This window comes from Panthera onca, chromosome C2 (genome assembly GCF_046562875.1).
Source record: "Panthera onca isolate mPanOnc1 chromosome C2, mPanOnc1 haplotype 2, whole genome shotgun sequence".
NCBI lineage: Eukaryota > Metazoa > Chordata > Mammalia > Carnivora > Felidae > Panthera > Panthera onca.
In genome coordinates, this window is record NC_138347.1 from 144865256 (window position 1) to 144887790 (window position 22535).

The 22535-nt window shown below is 42.6% G+C and overlaps 1 protein-coding gene across 8 annotated transcripts in view; it reads left to right on the plus strand.

The window, feature by feature from the left end:
* Window positions 1-22535, plus strand: part of RBMS3 (RNA binding motif single stranded interacting protein 3) — a 1330859-nt gene that overhangs the window by 234752 nt on the left and 1073572 nt on the right. For all 8 annotated transcript variants that reach the window (XM_060640721.3, XM_060640722.3, XM_060640720.3 and 5 more), the window contains exon 3: window positions 21102-21170. In XM_060640721.3, the coding sequence (XP_060496704.3) occupies window positions 21102-21170 (69 nt within the window). The remainder of the gene's footprint in view (window positions 1-21101; window positions 21171-22535) is intronic.

A 22535-nucleotide genomic window follows, 5' to 3' on the forward strand; every position in this document is an offset into this window, starting at 1 on the left:
GTCTGTCACCTGCGGTATAACCATATGGTGGAATACTATTCAGCAATAAAAAACAACTACTGATAAATACTACAACACGGGCCTCAAAAACCTTGTGTTACATGAAAGAAGGCAGGCACAGAAGGCTATGCACTGTATGTGCAATTTCACTGGATGTGAAATCTCCAGATCAGATGTTGCTTGGGCCTTGGGTGGTAGTGGGGATTGACTGCAGGCACGAGGGAACTTTTGGGGGTGAAGGAAATGCTCTAAAACTGGAATTGTGGAGACGGTTATACACTGTATGAATTTCCTAAACTTCATTTGAAGTGTACTGACAATGGCTGAATTAGGGTCTGTATGCTAGGTCATATTAGAGCTGCTATATAGAAACCCTTTGAGAACATATGTCTGTGTTTTCACTCTGACTGCCCCTAAAGATATCTTTTTTTTGGAGATTCGGGAATCTTTTCTTTATAAATGAAGAGACAAGTTCTATGTGATAGTAAAAAGAAGTTGGGGAGGCTGTAATAGTTACCTTCTGGGGATGCTGTGAGGGTTACATGACATTCAGTGCATGTCAGCTGTCACTGTCATTTTTGTTGTAGCTGAGTCAGCATTTCCTTACGTTGGTTTCGTTTGTTTATTTATGAGAGAGGGGGGCGGGGTGGGGCAGAAGGAGAGAGAGGGAAGCTTAAGCAGTTTCTGAGCTGTTACTGTGGAGCCCAACACAGGGCTCAATCCCATGACCCTGGGATCTTGACCTGAACTGAAATCAAGAGTTAGATGCTTAACTGACTGAGCCACCCAGGCACCCCTCCTCACTTCCTTTCAAGAGCAAAACTTTTTTTGTTCTTGTTGAAATACTGGATGATGGGTTACTTTGGGATCAACAGATCCCAAAAGGTAGGAGACCTTTTGTTCTTTGGCCTTTTTCCCTTTTAACAGTTATTTTCTTAAATTTTTGAATTGTTAATATATATATATATATATATATATATATATATATATATATATTTTTTGCTTTATAACTTGAGTAGGGCATACTTAATTTGAAAAAAGCTTTTGGGGGCACCTGTGTGGCTCAGTCGGTTGAGCGTCTGACTTCGGCTCAGGTCACGATCTCACGGTCTGTGAGTTCGAGCCCAGCATCAGGCTCTGGGCTGATGGCTCAGAGCCTGGAGCCTGCTTCCAATTCTGTGTCTCCCTCTCTCTCTGCCCCTCCCCCGTTCATGCTCTGTCTCTCTCTGTCTCAAAAATAAATGTTAAAAAAAAAAAATTAAAAAAAATGAAAAAAGCTTTTATATTCCCTGTGCACAGTCAGGTTGTAAAACCTGGTGATCTCTCAGTAGTTCAGAGGCCAGAAAATGTTAACCTGTGGGTTCTAACAAGGACACAGAATTCTCCAACAGGCGTTACGTTCTGATAAAACTATTTGTGAGAAATTGAATACAGTATGTTGGGCCAAATGTCTCTGAAAAACCATACGTATATTCCCTTGCTATCTCTTTGACATTAGACACACAGAAAAATCCCACCCAGTTGACCTTATATTTTTAAAAGGCAAACATATCTGCTGGTGTGTTGGTTTTGGCTTAGCCAGAAATGATTGTTAATTTTGCCCTTAAAGAACAGATTACCAAAATACATTAGTGTTTTGGGCATGTACAGTATAGACCAATTTGGCCCAATTTAGCCGTCAGAGCAAGATTGCACCCAAACAGAAGTGCTTGTAGAAATGAATGGATGACTCCAGTAGTTTTAAATCAATGCATGCTGGGCAATCAGACTCCCTTATCGCTCCCCAAAATGACCTGCTTAAAGAAAATTGAAGCACTGTTATAGTTGAGATAGCTGTGCAATCCACATGCTCAAAGTGGTGATCACCTTCAAATTTAAGCACTTAATTTAAGAGCTCCAATAATTTTAAATTGCTATGTGCCGCAAAGAGTGACAGACGGTTACCAGAGTGCGCCAGTATTTTTAAAACACTTCAGTGTTCGGTGCAATATATTTCTGTGGAAAGGTTCACAGCAAGTTGAAGCAAATTTCCAAATTAACATTGAAGAATGAAAAGTGACATTGCAACAAACTTGAGGTTGGTGTTCTTTTCTCTTTCCCACCCCCCTCCCCACACCCCCAGCCAAAAGAAGCCTAGTCACTCATATTTCTGTTGGATTGAAAGATCTTGAGGATTTGTCAGGAGCTAAAAATAAGTCTGCCTTTTTAAGTATGGAACCTCCTGGCGAAGACACTTGGCGGTAGAATAGCTTTGTAGAGAGAAGTAGGGAGAATGTCCCACGGAGCCAAAGGAAGAGGGACAGCTTGCATATTCGGGGTTCGGATATCCCTACCAGGGATGTGAAACTGCTTGAAACTGTCCCTCAGGGTGGTGGAATTTAGGGGATCCCACGTGGGTGGCTCAGGGAACCAGAGGCTATGTGTAGAAGTGCCTCTGTGTCCAGATACCTCCCCTCTCCTGATCCGAATGAAGGTCTTCTGCATGCCAGGTTTCTTGACACTGACCAACCCCCCCCCCCCCCCCCCCACCAAATTTCCCTAGAGATTCTGCTTACTGGGTCAACACCCCACCCCTCTTTCTGCCTCTTTATCTTCTTCTTGCCTCTTTCTGCTTGTTTCTTCCCTTCACAGGAAGGTCCTCTGCACTCTGTGTAGCTAAATGGCTAATAATGGCTCAGCACTGGTCCCTCCACCTCCCCCACGCTCTCCACGATTATCTCTTTCCATCCCATCCCCACAATGTTTTTCTATTTTCTAATAGGATCTGATTTTTTTTTTCCTGTAATTGGGTGTGTAGTCGACAGACTCTTTCAACGTCTTAATTAAAAACTGAAGCCTTTTAAAAAAAATCAATTTTGGGGCGCCTGGGTGGCTCAGTCAGTTAAGCGTCCAACTTCGGCTCAGGTCATGATCTCATGGTCCGTGGGTCTGAGCCCCGTGTCGGGCTTTGTGCTGACAGCTCAGAGCCTGGAGCCTGTTTCAGATTCTGTATCTCCCTTTTTCTCTGACCCTCCCCTGTTCATGCTGTCTCTCTCTCTGTCTCAAAAATAAATAAATGTTAAAAAAAAAAAAATTAAAAAAAATCAATTTTATTTTGCTATACTCCTATACAATAAACTATGCCTCTTTTAGTTTTTTTGACTAATGTGTGCAGCCATGTAACCAACACTACCATCGAGATGTAGAATATTTGTCACCCTCCAAATTATGTCCCTTTGTGGTCCTTTCCTCTGCTGGCCCTAGGAACGGCCGATCTCTTTTGTCACTGCAGGTGAATTGTGCCTGATTCTTTGCCAGTGACATGGCGGTAATAACCTCCACCTCACCTGTTGACTTGAGGGTGAGTGAGGACCTGGTGTGTTTCCCAGCAGCCCTAAAAGCAACAGACAGAAACTGGTTGCCATTTTGGCCCCAAGAGCCTGAAATAATTTTAGTTCTATATTTCAGGTTTTATATTTTAAGAATCTTGTCCTTCCCGCCTTTTACTCCATTTGTATCCATGTTTATTGTAATTGTAAAAATTACATTTTACTCTTATTTTTTTATTAATGTTTATTCATTTTTGAGAGAGAGAGACCAGGTGCAAGTGGGGAAGGGGTGGAGAGAGAGAGGCAGAGGCAGACACACAATCCGAAGCAGGCTCCAGGCTCGGAGCCATCAGCACAGAACCTGACACGGGGCTGGAGCCCACAAACCACAAGGTCCTGACCTGAGCTGAAGTCGGACGCTCAACTGACTCTTGATTTTGGCTCAGATCCAAATGTTATGGTTCATGAGTTCAAGCCCTGCCTTACGCTCTGTGCTATCACACGGAGCCTGCTTGGGATTCTCCCTGCCCTCCCCCTGCTCACGTATGCTCTATGTCTATCTCTCTCAAGAATAAACCATTCTTAAAAATCTACATTTTATGGAGTGCCTGGGTGGCTCAGTTAAGTGTCTGACTTCAGCTCCGGCCATGATCTTATAGTTTCTGAATTTCAGCCCTGCATCAGACTCTGCTCTGACAGTGCAGAGCCTGCCTGAGATTCTCTCTCCCTCTCTCTGCCCCTTCCCCCCTCAATAAATAAAAAAACCTTTATAAAGAATCTTAAATTTTAAATGACCAGTAAAAATGATGCTCCTACAAAAGATCCTGTGTTTACTCTGTGTTTTCCAGCATGTTCTAACATACTAAGACTCCTCAGAATGAGGGGCTGTCTTGGGGAGCTGTCTGAAATATTCCTCCTGGCAAGGCCTGCCACAGAGCTGTCACTCGAGATTCTCAAGCTCTCATTAAACCCATGACCAAAGCCTCACCCATCAATGTGGGGCTTCCCAAAACAGTCCTTGGGGAGGAACCTAGCTTGAGAAAGCTTTCACTTGGCAATATGGATAGAAGGCAGGGAGGAGCCTCATCTGCAAGCTTTACATGTTAGGGGCTGCGTCTGCATGTAAAATTCTTGACTTTGTGTCTATAGAGCTTGCTTAAATATTATTACTATTATAATTAGGTCACCTTTATTGAATTATCTTGTATGCACCAGGCACTGTTCTAGGTGCACCATTGCGTTTTACATTTAATTTACAACATGATTCTGCAAGAGAAACTAATGTCTTCATTTTGCTGATGGAGAAACTGAACCCTGCATAGGCCTTTAGAGAGGTTACTTAAACTTGTACAAGATGCCACAGCAAGTAAGTGGTAAAATTTGGAATCCTGTCAGGCCCCAAACTTGCCCATGAGTAGCATCTCTGGATTAAAAACCATCTGGCACACAAAAGATAACAATCTAATGAACTCCTTTCTCAGGTTTAGTGGGCCTTGACGTTGTGGGGTGAGGTGCCTGGAGTCCTCAGTGACTCTGGTGTGTGTGTGTGTGTGTGTGTGTGTGTGTGTGTGTGTGTGTGTATAACCCTCTTTGCCCTCCATCCATCACCCCCACCTCCTTGCTCTATCTCCTTCTCCTTTCCTGGTTCAAAATTGGAAAAGGATGGTTTTCCCTGGAAAGGCAGAACTCTGGGGAGGGCAAGTGACTTTGATCTTCTATGAGAACAGGATCCTGGAAGAGGAAGGCAAAAATGATAAACCACAGGGCTTGGCTGGAGGGCATCCATCAGGTTGGGCTGCCTGGATCCCCTTGATGTGGGCCCAGTGGGGTTATAGATGTGACCCAGAGCACCGAGGGCATAGATAGTGCTCCTTGATTTGAGAGGCTTTCCTTCTGTCACAGGCAAGTACACAGGAAATAGGCAGGGCCCAGCTTGTGTGGGATGCGGGGGTGAGGGCACAACACGTCCTTGGTTCTGGCTCCAAATGGAAGTTGAACATCTCACTGCCTCCCAGCTCCCCGGCAGCCCCCTCCGATCCCCATGGAGGGAGGGCGACTTTTCATTTGGAACAATGCTAATGGAGTCATTCGGGTCAGTGTCTCCGAGATAAAATCTGTCACTCCCTTCTGCAGGCTCATTATTTCTACCTTCGGGCTGCAAGGAGACAACGGAACACCAGGGGATAGGGCTGTTTGCTCTTAGGGTTGACTCTCCAAAAAAAACACCAAAAAACCAAAAACATATATTTACATACGTGACTGTGGTCTTAAAGGTGTGATGAATTAGGGGGCAAACCTTTTGTTGTAAACAGTGTGTCAGTGTTTAAATTCCTTGCATAAATTTTGTGGCCCTGAAACTCTACCCTCGGTCCAGTTCTGGACATGCTTTGGTATTGCCATTTAACAATGACAACAAAAGAGCTGCATACAGGACTGGACTCAGCCTGGAATTACACCCCACATAGTTTTAATTGTTCAGTAACTTAAACAGAAGAGTGGCATTATGTTGACTCGGCGATTTAAAATTATGCTAAAGCAGGATTTTGCCAGCTGGATCCTTGGCCTCGTTCAGGAACATACTTGGCTGTGTGTGCAACAGGGACCACTAATCCATGAGGGTAGAGAAAATATGGGGTTTTTTTGTTTGTTTTAACCAAAGCAGAGTTTTCCAGAAACCAGCAAACAATTACCAATCAAGCTATCAAAACTTCAGGATTAATGGGTATGCTGTGGTGATTCAAATAGTGTTGGCAACTCGTACTTTATGAGAAAAAAGGGGGCATCTAGGAGTTCAGCTTTCATTCAGAAGTAAGAGTCTACCTTCAGGTGCACATAAAGGCGGGGGCACTACTCTGGGTTTTTCTCCTCCAGTACTTTAACAGGTACATTCTTTCCTAATAACATGGCTCAGTTCTGCACCTTTCTGTCTACTCTCTCGGGGAAATGTTGACATTATAGTACCCTTTTCACGTGGATCTCTTGTTGGCAGCCATCTGAACTCCAGTGCCTGAAGGGTTTCCTGGCCGCAGGCTGACTGGGGACTGGGGTGATCTGATGAACAAGTGGTGGGGAGTGGTTGATCTTCTATCCTGTAAGTCCACGTCCCAGACAAGGTGGCCACATCAATGACCACCATGCCCCCACCTTCCTCCCCTCACACCCAGAGCTGTTTCTGTAAGGTGCGAGAATCCAGACTCTGTGTTGCCAGATCTTTACAGTTTTTCATTCTGGATTATAATGAATGTAAAATTGCTCCGTATTTAAACCTAGGCAACTGACCCACCAATAAACACACTGTATAGGCCAGAGAAAATGCTTCTGTGGGCCAGACGAGGCTAGTGGACCTCTGTTTTTGATACCTGGTCTACAGGGTCTTGGGTCCCCATAACTGGCTATCCATTTGGGGGTCTCCCATCTTTCAGGTTAAGGACGTGTCTTGTCTTCTTTGTTGCAGGTGGTGGGAGCATGCACTTGGCATTAGAATTGTTTTCGGTCAGGTCGAGCTTTGATGCCTTCTAGTGGCATGGTCATAAACAAGCCGTTTGTGCAATCTGTACCCCACTTGGGTGCCCCATCAGTGAAATGTAAATGAGTGCTGACCTTGCCCATTTTTTGGTGTCTTTGTCAGGCTTTAATGCAGAGTAGAAACGGAGCTACAGTACTTTTGAACTCTTGAGCACTGTGGAGCAAAGCCGTCTGGGCTGGTGATCAAAGCTGGCAATTGTGTCCTGTTAAATATATAACTAACCAGCTGTGAGATCTGGTAAAATTGTATGATCCTTCAGAGGTTTGGGCTTCTCCTTTGTAAAGACCAGGTTTTCTTAGGGGAGGCGGTGGAGTGAATAAGAGAAGGCAAACCTGAGACCCAGTCCAGGCGCTGGCAGTTACTGTGTGATCTGGGTCAGTCATGTAATCCTTGCTGCTGTGTGTGGTCTGGTGGCATCTTCATCTCGCATGGAGGTTGTTTGGGCCTCACCTTGGACCTGCTGGAGCAGAATCTCTTCCCCAAGAGGTTTGTGAGCACATCAGAGCTTGAGAAGCTTTGATTTAATCTAGTGCTGTTCAAAACGTGGTCCTGGACGAGCAGCATCCTCATTTGGGAACTTGTTAGAAAAGTGAATTCTGAGGGCCCTCTGTTAGACCCACTGAATCGGTCATCTCAGCGTGGAGACCAGGACTGTGTCCTTTAACAAAGGCTTTAGGTTATCCTGATGCACCACTAAGTTGATCTCTTTGAACTTCACTGACCTCCTCATCTTCAGTGCATTTGCAATAATAATAGGCATATCATTAGGATGTTTTAAGGGCAAAAAGAATACAGTATAGTATAATAGTGTAATGTAGAATATAACATAGCATGTATTACGTGTATATATGGAGAGAAAATAATCTGAGCTGAACTTGGTAAATAGTGTATAGTGAAGAGTGGAAAAGAAATTGGCAAAAAGGTAACCACTAAGAATCTGTGTCAGTAATGGTATTTTGGTTTCAAGCCAACAGAAACTAACCCTGGTAACTTAAGGAAAATGGAACTTATTGGAAGGGTTTGGGGTGGGACATAGAATTAAATTTCCAAGGGGGGAAAAAAAAGAGCCTTCAGTGTTTGGGAAAGGCAACAATGAAGGAAGCTCTAGGACAATTATAGGAACTAATAAGTGGTCTCTTCAGGGCACCTCCGTTGACTTTAATCATCTTCAGTTGCCCTTGGGCCATTGTATTCAAGACCCAAATTCTTGATGAAACTTCTTGGCAGGCTCAGGTCACCCAGAGGGCAGCACACCTGAACTGCTGAGTTTAGTGAAGGTAGAGGAGTTTCTCAAAGGAATACACCACTGTTATAGAAGAAAGTGTGTATGGGAAACTGGGCAAACCAATCAACAGGCACCACTGCAGAGATTTCTAGCTGCAGCATTCTGAGCCTGCCATTCTGCCTTGACCTTGGACTTGGCATGGTGATCAGAAATCCTGAACCGGCAAGCTGAAAGGCAGGTGCCAGCTCTTCCCGAAACTCCCCTGGCCATTCCTCAGCACGGTGCAGCTGTGAGACTTTTCTTTCTATCCAGACGGGAGTAGTTGTGCCTTGGTGTTGAGTGGGGTTATGTGTGCCACCAGAGCCGAAGCGTACCTTCGTGTGCACAACCGCGGCTCCCGTGCCTCCCTGCTCATGGTAAAGCTGTGAGATTTTCCTCAAGAAAGAGCAGCCTCTGTCCTGTCCCTCGTGAAGCCATGATCTACAGCAAAGCCCTGGAGAATGACACATTGGATATCTTCTGCTTTTCTCCCGTAGTTTTATAAGTGATTATTCATAAAAACCTGCTCATGTCTGAAGTTTGCCATCTTGGCTCCGTGCTCTGTTTGTTATGAATATTTCGTCCATGTGGGACAAATGGCCGTGTGTGGCTTGAGCTCCAGCTCTATTTTTTTCTCCTTTGGATTCTACCAGCTAATCACAGAAACGACCCTTCTGTGTGTGGGGCTTTTCCCTGGCGTGTGTCTGTGCCATGGTAACAGTGGCTGGTAATGGTTTGTCTGTGAGGGGAAAACGGTGTGAATGCTAGCTTATTTACTGTGAATGTGAGGGAAGAAGGGGTTTCAAGAGCCTTTTACAATGATTGTGCTGTTGGCTTAAGCATAATCTGGTGCCTCATAGCATTTGCTTCTCAAAGTTTGGAGACCTGGAGCGGCTGGGAGGTCCAGTGGTTACAGTACCTGCCCATCAAACGGTGTCGTCTAAACACTGGCTGCTAACTCACTATTTCACGTCTCCTGGGTAACTTGGTGTTTCTTTCACTGCACCTTACAACAGAGACATCGGTGATTCTCCCACAGAGTTCTATTTAAAATAGTCAGTAGACCAAGGCCAAGAGAGCCAATACCAATTCAAAAAACAAATTGGCTTTGATTTGAAATTGTATGGAGGAGTTCCTGAGCTCAGTATTAAAGGTGTGTTTACGTCTGCAGGAGCAGGAAGATTTGTGGAGTGCTCTGTTGAGAATAGATACAGCGGTGTCTCCTCTTACAAAAGGGTTTTCATTACAAAGTCCTCGTGGAAGTTAGAAATTGCATATGGTTAGGAGTACCCTTGAAAATTTCTTAAATTTCAAATTGAGTTCAGTGTCTATGGTTTAGTATATACATTTATGTAGCAATATAATATATAGTATATATACTGTCCTTATATAGCTTATGATATATGTAAGCATATTATATGTAATATGTATATGTAATATGCTTACATAATAGATAATATGTGCATATAATTTATATTATGTAATATATAACTTATGTTAAATATATAACATATATTTATATATGTTATAACTTATAACGTAAGTTATAACGTAAGTTATATAGTGAAATATACATAATAGTATGTTATATACTTAGGTATTACACATACTAATATGTTCATACATGTATAACAAATGAAATAATGCATAATAGAAATGCACACAAACATAGTTATATTTATAATATATAATATATATTATCCATAATACATGTTTATATTCATATGAACTGCAAGTTTATAAACTTTTGTATGTGTTGGATACTCTAGAGTTGGATACATGTTCAAAATGTAATTTCATAGAATTTTAATGATGTAAACAAATAGACCTGTATTTGAAACTCCTGAAGCTATAGTGCATGTGATGAACTTGTTTTTATCTCAAGGCCTTCCTCTCAAGTGGAAAGCGTCTTCTGTTGGTTCCATTGGGAATTTCCATATTTTATCTCTGCATACAGGTGTAATCTGAGTTCAGCATTTGGTATTAGGCTGGCTTTTCTGCCCAAATGCTATCAACTTAAGCTCTGCATAAATAGAAAGCATGGGTCATACTTGAGGTCTAGTTGTCCACCAAGCTTAGTTTTGAACCTGAGCACTTTGGGAGCATAAGAACCCAAAGAAATTGCTGGTCTGCTAGAACTGCCTTGAGGAATAGCAATTATTTCCTTGAATGGTCAAGGAAAACCTGAGTCTTCCTGGCAAATGGATGATCTTTGAAATCTTCATAATTTATTTACTGTTTTTTAACCATCATAAAAATTGTAGTCTATCAATTATACATGAAGCTGAATATTAGAAGGCGGAGGAGACACATGCTGGCACGCACTTCCTCTCAGCCTCTTCACCTCAAATTATAAACAAGTTAGTTCTGTCTTTGTCTGCAAAAGCGCACATGTATATTACATGTGTCACGTATTATGTAAATTGGTAGCTATCACTGCCCCACACACCATTTTCCTGCACACTCCAATTTGATTTTCATAAACAACCGTTTCTCAGAAATAACATTTACAAATTCCCTCTCCAATGACCTCTGTTTAATTGAGTATATTATGTACCCTCTGTTCATTGTTGCTATGAAACAAAAGAGGCCACCTTACAAACATTTCATCTTCTTGCAGAAGATAATATAATGGGAGTATTTCATGATTTGTTGGTAGTTTTTTTTTTTTTTTTTTTTAACCTCTAATTTGTTCTGGACTGACTATAAAGAATTGAACTGGTTTTTGAGTGTGGTTCTTGGAAGCCATCTCATTATATTAGACTGATATTTTGTATTTGGCCATTGAAAAAGTAAATGTCAGGGGTGGGGGGTGGTAAGCCCAGAACAGGAAATGTAGAAAAACGAGTTGTGTTTCAAAGGAAATTTTCCACTTGCTTCTCACAGTCTGTAGAGTACCTGTCTGTGGAGTATTCTAAGGAAACTCTGCTGACAGTAGAATTCGTGCTTTCTCTCCCAAGGTCCCAACTATGCACAATACCTTCCATCATGACAGGACTCTCTTAATTGTTGTTTCAGGTTGTTCAGAATTACAGGAATAAAACCAAAAACAAGGGTTTTTGTGGAGTAAGAGTCAAGTTCATCATGGCTATTACAAATTCTAATGACATGAAAGCCAATTATTGTGACTTCAGGTGGTTATTCTGAATGCACTTAGATATGTGACAGCCAAGGTAAACATTTCAGCCTAGACAACTCCATTAATTAATTACAGCTTAGGATCCGGAAGCTTGCTTACATGCTTCAAGGGCTATGTGGAAAACTTATAAGATACATATTCCAGGCAAATCCAGACAGGCAAACTAGGTACTCAATAATGTTTTTTTCCCATGTCCTTGTTTGGCATTTATTTATTAGAGTAAAGCTCAGATTTAAAAATACTTCACCCCATACTCCCATTTTCCCCTGTAGAGAAACTTAGGTAGAAAAATCTATAGCAACTTAAGAAAAAATAGTGTGTCTGAAGAGGGCAGCCTTTCCACAATTTCTTGGAATTGACTCTACTTAAATACACATTGCATTGGGCAGTTAATTTTTTTGTGATTTAATGCTTGTGACTGCTTTTACACATGTTGGCCCCAAATCATATTCTTTTAAAATTAGGCTTAATTCTTTACCTCCTCACCCTCCTCCCCTATTTTTAAAGTTTCAAATCATGTAGATGGCAACAAAATTCTTCTAAATAGAGGGATGTATTTGGAGGCATTAACTTCACCCCCAATTTACTCATGAGTACTTTATGAAGAAATAACCATGTCTCATTAAAGTTTAAAATTTTGTAGTTGTTTCTTACTTTAGGAATTACAAAATCTTTGGTTTCCTGGGAGAGTGGGGGCTGAAGTACATTTTTCTACTTTTCTACATCTCTTAGGCCCACAAAAAGGATCAGCCACATGAGGATTTGTCAGGAAGAGTCCTATAAGTGTTCTCTCTGACCTATTCCATTCAGTCACAGAGCAAAGACTTCAAAAGTTTTCCACTTGGAAACACACTCATCCTGGAAAGCTTGCGTGCCAAGCGTGTTTTGTACGTGGCGAATAGCATGAGGACAAACCTGATTCATTATGACAGCGTGACCATGTTCCCCTTGCTACCCGCAGCCAAAGGCTAGATTGGAGCCTTGTCACAAGTGCCCATGGTTACGAGGATCATTGCAGCTGAGGCAGCATCTGGTGCTATTTGTACAAAGGAGAACTTAGTCTTCCCGCTCTGTTTCCTGATGAAGAGGTGGGAGGAAGTCCCAGAATCAGAATGGAGGGCTGTGCAGTGTCCCAGGATATGTTTTTATGGGGGAAAACTTCTGAGCATTACATGTCTCCCTTGTGATGAAGTCTGGGAGACAGAGGAATCTCTAATCTGATGGACGGTTGATAAACCACTTTTAAAATTTAGCAACCACCACCCCCTCCTCAGGCTTTGAAAAGTTGATGGTACCTAAGCTCAGGAAAGTCTGACTATCCTATGGATTCTCATGGCTTTGAGGAAAAGAAATGACTGGGTGGGAATTCCAGATTAGGGGTTGCCCCATTCTGGGAAATTGGGCTCTAGCCAGTTTCTTTCCGACTTATCGTTGTCCACTGTGTGGCATCACTGATATGCATATACATTGAAATAACATATGAATGGGTAATATTGACGGACTCACATGTTCACAGCAAGTTTGACTTTAGTTCAGCCACCCCAGTTTATAGATGAACAGAAATGACTTGGTTAATGCCTCATTAATATCAGATTTGGGAGGGAAAAAAAAATATCTGCTTGTCAGATTGCTTTCTACCTACTCTATGTGGCAGGCAGCCTCTGAGATGTCCTGCGGTGAATGACCCCTGTCTCCTCCTGTTCACATCATGGCGTGGTCCCCTCCTATATTATTCCAGCATTGGTCTGTTTGGCCAATGATCACCAATAATGATAGGCTACTAATGAGGAAATTCAAGGTTTCTTTTGTGTGTAAGAACTCTGACAGTCCCAGAAATCACTATGTGTTTTATAAGTTTCCAAGACACTTTGGCAGAAAATCATCAATTGGCTAATTTGGCCAATGCAATTAACTTTAGGTTTTAAGTTTCAGATATGCTAGGGACTTGACATTTTCTGGAGGTAATGACCTAGTCCATAACTTCCTAATAGATGATTTTTCATACCACAAGTTCCAAAAGTAAAATCCCTTACTTCTAGGGTAGGAATGAGGGGAGGTAAAGGACACAGAAAAACGTGGCAAGCAGCCAGTTTTCCACAAAACACACACACATAAGACCCCACATATTTTTTAAGTTTTCTATCTTTGGGACTGCACTATGTTTGAAAGTCAAGGTATTGCTTAAGATGTTCACTGGCACTCTGCGTTCCAAGCCAGTTTTCTAAAACGTGAGAATAAAATTGTTCGCTCAGATTGATCTACATGGCAATTTAGGTAACTTGTTTCCTCAGAGAGGTGCTATAGAAGACTGGATCCCTGAGATGTAAATAAATCCTCGGTAAGAAAAGAAGTTGAGTGACAGAAAAAGGGTGGGGAAAGGTAGAGCAAAAGAAGGAAAAGTTAAGTAAATAGATTCTTTGGACAAGTCATGTTGGGACAAACTGACCCATGGGTATGTCTTGGGAGCGGAAATTCTGAATGCATTTCATATGCCAGAATGTGCAGTGATTCTTCAAGAGAGAGGTTGGAATGGTGTCCTATGTGTTAACCTTTCAGCTTTTCTGGTACTTAACCATTCCAGTGAAGGGACAGGAGCACTATAGACACTGTAGCCTGTGGGGCAAATCTGAATCCAGCCCATCTTTGCAAATAAAGTTTTACTGGAATATAGCCATGTTCACTCACTTCGGTATTCTCTATGGCTGCTTTCATGCCACATGGCAGAGTTGAGTAGCTGTAAAAGAGTATGGGCCACAAAGCCTAAAGTATTTACTCTGTGGTCCACTACAGAAAAATTCTGCAGACCTCTGGGTTGGATCATTTGGGAGATGTAGCATTTCCCAAACTGAACAAAGAACCATTTTTCGGTAGGTCATTCTGTGGTTCCGGTTTCTGTATAACACAGAGGAGGGGACACTGTATCATCGGCTCACGTTTTCCTTGTGGGTCTGTGGGAGCCTCCCTCCCCCTCAGTATCTTAGAAGTAGAATACCCCAGCCTGCCCTCTTGTGCAGCTGCCGGAGGAGAGTTTCCGTTTCTCTGAGATGTGCAGTGGCAGACGGAGTCCAGTAGCTAAAGTGAATCGGGTCTCTTTTGTAAGATACAGCAAGATCGAGTTGAGTTACAGAGAAAGCTGCATGATACCAGGAAGCTTATCATTTATTTACTGAGCATCCTGTTCGCCGTTTTTAGTCTTGTGCAGGAAGGGAGCTGGAGGTTACCTTGTGCCTGTGTCTTCAGGGACTTCCAGTTCTTTGTCTCTTTGAAGGAAGTGGCTGTGAGACATGTTAAATAACAATGTGAAAATTCAGGGACTTAATTTTTAAAAAAAAGACCTAAAGGAGGAAAAATCCTGAAACTTTTTTTTTTTGTCTGTAATTCAGAAGAATGTCTTCCCCTCCCTTAGGTATGATTCACAGAATACTTTGTGCTTTCTACAGACCTCTGCTTGTATCATGGTAAGAGCTGAATAGTTCTTCTGCTAATAATGTGAATTACTTAATGTATTGCTGTGTGACAGATGATCCCAAAATTTAGCTGCTTAAACAGTAAACCTTGATTGTCTTGCACAGTGTCTGAGAGTAGGGGATTAGTGAACAGTCTGTGTAGCTGTTCTTGGTCAGGGTCTCTCCTGAAGGTGCAGCCAAGCTGTTAGCCCCGGCTGCAGTCTCTGAAGACTTGACTGGGGCTGCAGGATCAATTTGAAGTTCACTCATGTGGCTGTTTGCAAGAAGTTTCAATTTCTAACATTTTTTTAATGTTTATTTTTGAGAGAGCCGGAGACAGAATGTGAGTGGGTTAGGGGCAGAGAGAGAGGGAGGCACAGAATCCGAAGCAGCCTCCAGGCTCTGAGCTGTCAGCATGGGGCTCGAACTCACAAGCTGTCAAATCACGACCCGAGCCGAAGTCGGGGCGCTCAACCGACTGAGCCACCCAGGGGCCCGAAGAAGTTTCAATTTCTTACCACATGGGACTCTTCCTAAGGTGGCTCATGGCATGCTTTCTCTCATGACATGGCTTGGATCGACCATGTCCAAGTTTCTATAATCTAATCTACAAAGTGACCCATCCTTATTTCACTATATTTTATTGGTCAAAAAGAATATCGTTTGTCTACTATATTCTACTAGTCGACTCTGTCGGTCATTGTGGAGGTGTCGGTATCAGGAAGCAGGGTCTTCGGAGGCCACCTTTGAGCCTGGAGACCATATTCTGGTTATTTAAAGCAGCATCTGCTGGTGAAGAAGCCGCTTATGCTCTGGCTCCTCGCCCCTGGTGTAGGACACGCAAAGCCTACGGCCAGGGTATGGGGCCTCAAATCAGCTTTCAGCTACCATTCCTTAACCAACTGTGAGGATTCTCTGTAGCATTAGGAATGGGAGGGAACTTCTTGACTGTGGTGGTGTGGTCAACTGACCTCAATAATTCCTTAAAATGAGGACAATTTGTCTGTGATTGTGTTTACAAAGGATGGGGAGGGTAAAGATTGTTTGTGTGTCCCATGGACACGAACGGCATGGGGATGTGTGTTCCAAGATACTGCAGCTATAAAGAGGACATGATGGCTTCAATAACGAAATTGTTAGAGATTCCAGAAGGCCATCCTTTACCCTTTATCAATTTCCTTTTCTTCGCTTGCCAGGTATGTGCACTTGTGATTTTTTTTTTTTTTTTTTTTTTTTTTTGGTAGCTCTTTATTTTAAGGTATGTGTAGGTAGAGCCTTTACCATTAATTCTTCAAAGTTTCTTGTGCTGGGAAGGTTTTTGAGTCTGCTCTTCATACCTTATTACAAGTGTTACTGCTATCTAGGTCCTTTGCTATTTGGTCTTGTCTCTTACATGATTCACCTCACCGGGACTGGAAGCATGGTTTTCCATCTGAAATTAAAATCCCAAAAGTCATGTCTGTCATCCAGAGTTCAGTCTGTCTGAATAGCCCATGTTGGTTCCTGGATCATATTTGTCAATGAATTTTGGGCTACGATGTTAAATGCAGATGTCCAGTTGGCACCTTCCAACACTGTTTATTGCTTCTTCGTTTCTCGTTCTTCAGATATGCTCAAGGCCTAATGCGGCAAAGACTCCAGCTACTGAAAAATGTACGTGTTCCCAAAGTTCCTTGTCTTAGGCTGATGGGCAATTAGACTTGGAGGAAGCTGGCCAAGCAAAGGACAGTTGCAGATGAAGTACAGTGGCTGGCCGGCTGGCAGGCTCCCGCAGCATCTGGCCGCCTTCCTCACTTACAAACTGCCGTTGAATCTGGTCTGTCTTCCAGGTTTCTGCACAGCCTTTTCCCCCCTTTGTTTAGCACAGCGTTCTGCACGCTTTTATCACTAATGTTTTACACTGTCCTCCTGAGCTCCTTTTCTCTTAAGCAACCTGGATTTGCACAAGCCTCACAGCCTGGGCGGTTGGGGGGGTGGGGGGCAGGGGGTGGGGTGGGGAGAGAAGCTGCAAAGTAGGGTATGTATTTTTGTCTCAATATTTCTTTGCATTCTAGCTTCTCTCTGCTTTTGTAGATCATCTAGGTCTTTGGCGGTTATCTCACAGCATTCCTGAGACATTTTATACGGGATAACATGTGTCCATTAACCAATACTCTCAACTTCAATGTGGTGTCTGCCATTTCCCTTATTTCTTGCCCTACTGACTTGAACAATTGCTATTTTCTGTGAAGCCGAATCAGGGTACTCCCCACTCGAATACCCTGAAGTCTGGGCCACTGGTGTTACCCTTTCTAAGACATCATAGTAGCCACTGGGGCTCTGGAATTCTATCAACTTTTGCTGCATTTGTCCCTGGGAGTGTTAGTTCTGTAGCCACTGTCTCCTGTGGAAGCAGTCTCCTGTCCACACTCACAAATTGAACCTATTTAATTTGGTGTTTACTGAGCACTTACTGTATCCCAAGCACAGACGTGCCTAGTTACATTAGTCCATGAGACGCATCCCCAGCTTGCTCCCCACTTTCCCCTATAACCTGTGGAATGTACAGCCTACAAGAGGAAACTGCATTTAGAAGGCAGTTACAAGAGAGTGTCCTAGGACTTTTTGATAGGCGGCGAGCGCAGATGTGCTGGAAACATATCAGAAGGACAGTAGCCCATTCTTGATATTCAGGGGAGGTTTTCCAAGGGCAGGCATTGGGTGTCTAAACTGAAACTCCTACCCAGCCATTTAATTGGGCTGTGGTGGCTGAAGGTTCAATCTATATCAGTAGATTAAAAATAAGATTCTTTTTCCTCAGGCGCCTTCCCACAATTTCCAGAAGTATTTCTTTGGAGTTTGAGAGTTCGTTTTATCTTTTTTAGATTAAAAAAATGCTATCAATAATATCCTTGGGTCTTGATACCTCTACTCATCATCATCCTTGTTCTTCACTGGATGCATACAGCAAAAGAAGTGTGTGCTGGGAGTATTCGGAGATGTTTCCTTGCTTCCAAGACTAAATATGAATCCACTGAAGAGCCTCTTAAAAATGTAAATTGCTGGATCCCACTTCCAGAGATTCGTAAATTCCTGGGGTCAGAGAATATGCATTTTAAGCCAGCATGCCTCATTATTCCGATCTGGGTACTGCCCTTTGATTAACCACTGGTTGCTAAGGGCACCAAGAGGGGGGAAATGAAGATAGGATCAATTACTTCTCTGGTTTGTCAGGTGAGTTTATTTTGGTCCAGGCTGAAATCCAAACCACACATTGTGGCTAGTTAATTCAAAAGGACATCAAAGAAACCCAACGAGATTTTGTGTTGTGCTGTGAGACTGATTTTTTGAATACAGTCGCCTCCATCAGAAGCGAGACTGCAATTCTAGACCTGGTCCTGTCTTTAAAATTTGCAATTAATGTTGCCCAGTTATTTTGTTGTTTCTCTGGCCTTTTACATTTATCCTTAGCGCCAGAAAGGATGTGAAGTGTGTGGATCACAATAGATTACAATTACCATGATACAGTTAATTACACTTGTGTCGGTGCCGAAGTGCAGTGTGACCTTTAGAAGAAAGGTAAGCGTGGGCACTTATCAAGAAGGGAGAGCTTGCATTTCACGTTGGGTGGTTGTTACATATAAATGCCCATTTTCTGTCTTTCCCCCTTCAAGGTTCTTTAATGATGTGGATCAGATGCTGCACATCACACATCTCCCTTTTCTGTGAAATATTTGTCGAACGTTAGTGCTCATGTCTTGAATTGGATGATCATAATTTTATTCTGATTAAAAACAAAACAAAACCAAAACTTTGAAGAAGAGCTCACAAGTGTTGGTGAGGGTGTGGAAAAAAGGGCAGCCTCGTGCACACGGTTGGTGGGAATGGTGTAGCCACTGTGGAACACAGTGTGAAGGTTCCTTAAAAAACTAAAAGTAGAACTACCATATGATCCAGTATTGCCACTTCTGGGTACATACCCAAAGAGGATGAAAGCAGGATATCCAACAGATAGACTCACGTCATGTTTATTGAAGCACTTTTCACAATAGCCAAGATGTAGAAAGAACTTAAGTGTCCGTCAGGAGATGAGGGGATAAAGTATATGTATTATCCATAATACATATATTTTATGGAATAATTATACAGTATGATGGTAATCCTATTGCAATACATAGATGTTTTGAAACAACACAAATACCTTAAAACTTACACAATGTTATGTCAGTTCTATCTTAATTAAAATAAACACAATTATTTTCCTGATACTCAGTATAAAAATTATTGTTACAGTTTTAGAAACCTGTATTGTGGCTCAAAACGGATAAATTATGTCCTCACTCTGTGATGTCTTGATTAGTCTGATGGTGGATTCCAAAATCTTACGATTTAAAGAGACTTGAAGAGATTCTTCTGAAGCCCAAATTGTTGGACTAGAAAATCAGCTAACAGCCCCTTCCTACAAATGAAGGAACCCAAGATCTGCTACATATTCAAGCAAAGGGCTATTTTGGATTATTAGCATTTTCTAGTTAACAGAGGTGAAGATGTTTCCTCGGCATTGAAAGGAATTGAATCTATAATCAGTAATTTATATACTCTGAAAGTATAGAACCCTTTAATTGAATAGATCTGGGGCTGGATAAAGAGGGAGCACGGAGACCATCTAAATTATCCTTATTTCACAGTTAGGAAAACGGCATTAGAGAAGGCACACCAACATGTGCTGGTAAAGTCTGATACATTTGAAATTCATTGCTACTGCTTCTCCTTGAGGAAGTGCGATTACGCTTTTAGTTTAACTTTCCGCCACTTCGTTGATAGTTTTCCCTTTATCCAAGTGGAACACGGAAATGCTTCTCACACTGTGCTATAGGGTCCAATCCCATCAGCCTCAGTGGGGCAGGAGAGCTGCTCCCAACTCTGCCTCTTCAGATGGGCAGATGCTGGAGGGAAGTTGAATTGAGCAGGCAGAACATAACATTTAGCCAGCATGCCAACCTCCCTGTGGCAGAGATTCAGGAAAGCTGTCAGGAACAGCAAAGGCCAGCACAGAATTACACGGGGGTCCCGAAAGGCAGATGGAATGCAGTGATGGGGTGTACGAAAGTTGGCGGGACTCTATTGGCCTATTGATCATTCTCGAAACATACCAATTGCTTTCACATCTTCATGCCTCTGCCGTGAAGCATCCGCGAGTTTCTACAAGTGACGGAAAAGGTGATTATAGTCAATTACGCAAGGAGGGCTCAGGCAGAAGTAGCAGTCTGAAGCCGTAGGTCACTGCGGAACAAGATTAATTCAGGTTAGCATCTCTGCTCTTCTCTTGGCCTTTTCCTCGAGGTCACAGAATAGTTATTCCAGCTCCGTGTAGCGCATCTGTATTTAGAAAGAAGAGTGGTGGTGAAGGTATGAGCCTTATCTTTTCCCTTTTATCAGAAGAGCAAAAGGTTTTCCCAGAATTCTCTCCCGTCTCACACCTCCAAAATTATATTCACGTCTCACTGGCCAGGACTAGAGGGAAGGACTGCCGAGAAAGTGGGTTTGTAGTTGTTTAAACCTTGATGGTAGAAGCAGTCCAAGAGACATGGTGTTAAGAATGACTGTGGGGGAGCTAATCTGCAGTGAGTTTGTGGCATATCACAAGTTCAGGGAGCTTGTAGTGATGATATGGTAAAGCCTTTCCCAAGGTGACGTTCTCTTTATAATAATAACTGGGGTGCCTGGGTGGCTCAGCCGATTGAGTGTCTGACTCTTGATCTCGGCTCAGGTTCTCGTGATCTTGCAGTTGGTGAGTTCGAGCCCTGGGTCAAGCTCAGTGCTGATGGCGTGGAGCCTGCTTGGGGTTTTCTCTCTCCTTCTCGTTGCCCCTACCTGGCTTGTGCGTGTGCTCTCATGTGCTCACTCGGTGTTTCTCCAAATAGATAAATTGAAGAAAAAGAACAACTGACTCAAATATGTGGATATTCGTATGCCAGTGTGTTGCACGTGGAAACTTAGAATAATGGGCCTGATTTCCTGCATGTTGAATTAAGGCTTCATACGTGTCTAGCACCTTATTGGATGAACTGCTTCACAACTGTCACCCTATTGGATCCTCCCAAGAATCCCGTGCCGTAAGAATTATTACCTGAGTCTCGCTGAAGGGAAAGTTGAGACACCGAGCGTTTGGGTGACGCGCGGCAGGTCAAACAATGAGCGCACGCTGAGAGTTGGATCCAGATGTTTCGGCTTTAGTGTTTATATTATTCTTGCTGAGGAGAATGCGTTTTAAAAGAAATGAAACCGAGGTCCAGTTCAGACAGCATCTAAGATTGTGTTAATCTTTGGAGCTGTAGACACTGAATGAATAATTCGTTTAGAGAAATATAAAGTGTATTCGGTTCGTGTGACAACATGAAATCTTTTCTTTTCTTTTGTTCCCCCTTCCCTTTTCCAGAGAAGCTCGGCCAGCAAGTCTTCGGGTGTTCCTTCCTATAGCAGATGGTCCAGTTCGCAGCCACATCAGGTAACATGCTCTTTCAAAGGATCTTGATGTGCTCGTTTTCCTTGAAGTGTGCTCCACAGTACAGTTACTTGGTCACGGGGCAAATGTGGAGGGTCCTGGGCTCTTGCTGGTTCTCGCCTTGAACTTGGCCCCTCAGCAGAGGGCTGTGGAGTTCAGCAGTGGTTACTTCTCTGCACCTCAAGTCTGGGTTCAGGGCTACATGAGGGGGACAGGGACAGGGAAGTGTCGAAGTTCCACATTCGGAGCCTTCCTCCGTGCATAGCTAATGAAGTCTACCCGGCAGTTACAGTGCGAAAGAATTTTGCCTTTGTGTTTTTTCTTCAACCAAAGATGATCCCTCTTTCCCTTCTGTTCCCGGAAATTGTGTATGTTCCCATGGTTGTGCATATGTACATACATGTGTGTATGTGTATGGCACATGGAGCTCTAAGAGTGTATGCACCAATATATCTGAAAATATACTAGTGTTATAAAGAGTCGCTTTTTTTGCTTTGTTACTCAGGGTGATGAACAACCTCCATTTAGGGCAAACGATACTGAACGTTATTTAGCCTCTTTAGGGGAGGTTAGGCCAGCACAGTGCGGTTACGCCTCAGTGTATAAACAAAACAGGATCTTTGTGGTTGGCGAGCAGTCTTTACAGGTGGTACACTGTGACCACAGGGGCTTCCCCTGGAAGCAGCACTTGGGGAGAACACTAACGTTAGACTCTAAAGCTAAAGCTGAGTAGGACTGGGATTTAAGTTACCTTCTAGTTAGGAGACCAACAAGGAATACACTCCCATTTGTTTTTTGGCTTTATTAGAATTATCAGAATTCTTAGACTTTCCAGGTCACTTATGCAAGCTGCAGCGACTATAGCAGGAGCACATAATAAATGATTTATATTCACATTTTCTCCCACATTTTATTGACTTTCTATAGAAACTTACTATTGGCGATAAAATACTCTTAACATCAGCATAACGTGAGAATTCTTTGTATACTCTTTTATCTTTTCTCTGCCATTAGAAATTGAAACTTAGCAAAAAAAAAAAATGAAAGAAATTAATGAGAGAAACACGTTCTTCCATTATGCAATAATTGATCACAGTGCCTATTTCTATGTTGACTGATGGGTAGAAATAAAGTTGAGGTGATCTCTTCCTCCATTGGCATCAGCTTGGTGTGGATGCTGTAGTTTCTGGTGACTTTGGAAGGATATATTTTGTGAGTGTGAGCTGAGAAAAAAGGTGACCCAGGAAGAGGGGCTGTGGTACCAGTCTAGGGAGATTGCTTTGCTTGTTTGTTTGTTTGTTTTTTTAATTTTTTTTAACGTTTATTCATTTTTGAGATAGAGTGAGACAGAACATGAATGGGGGAAGG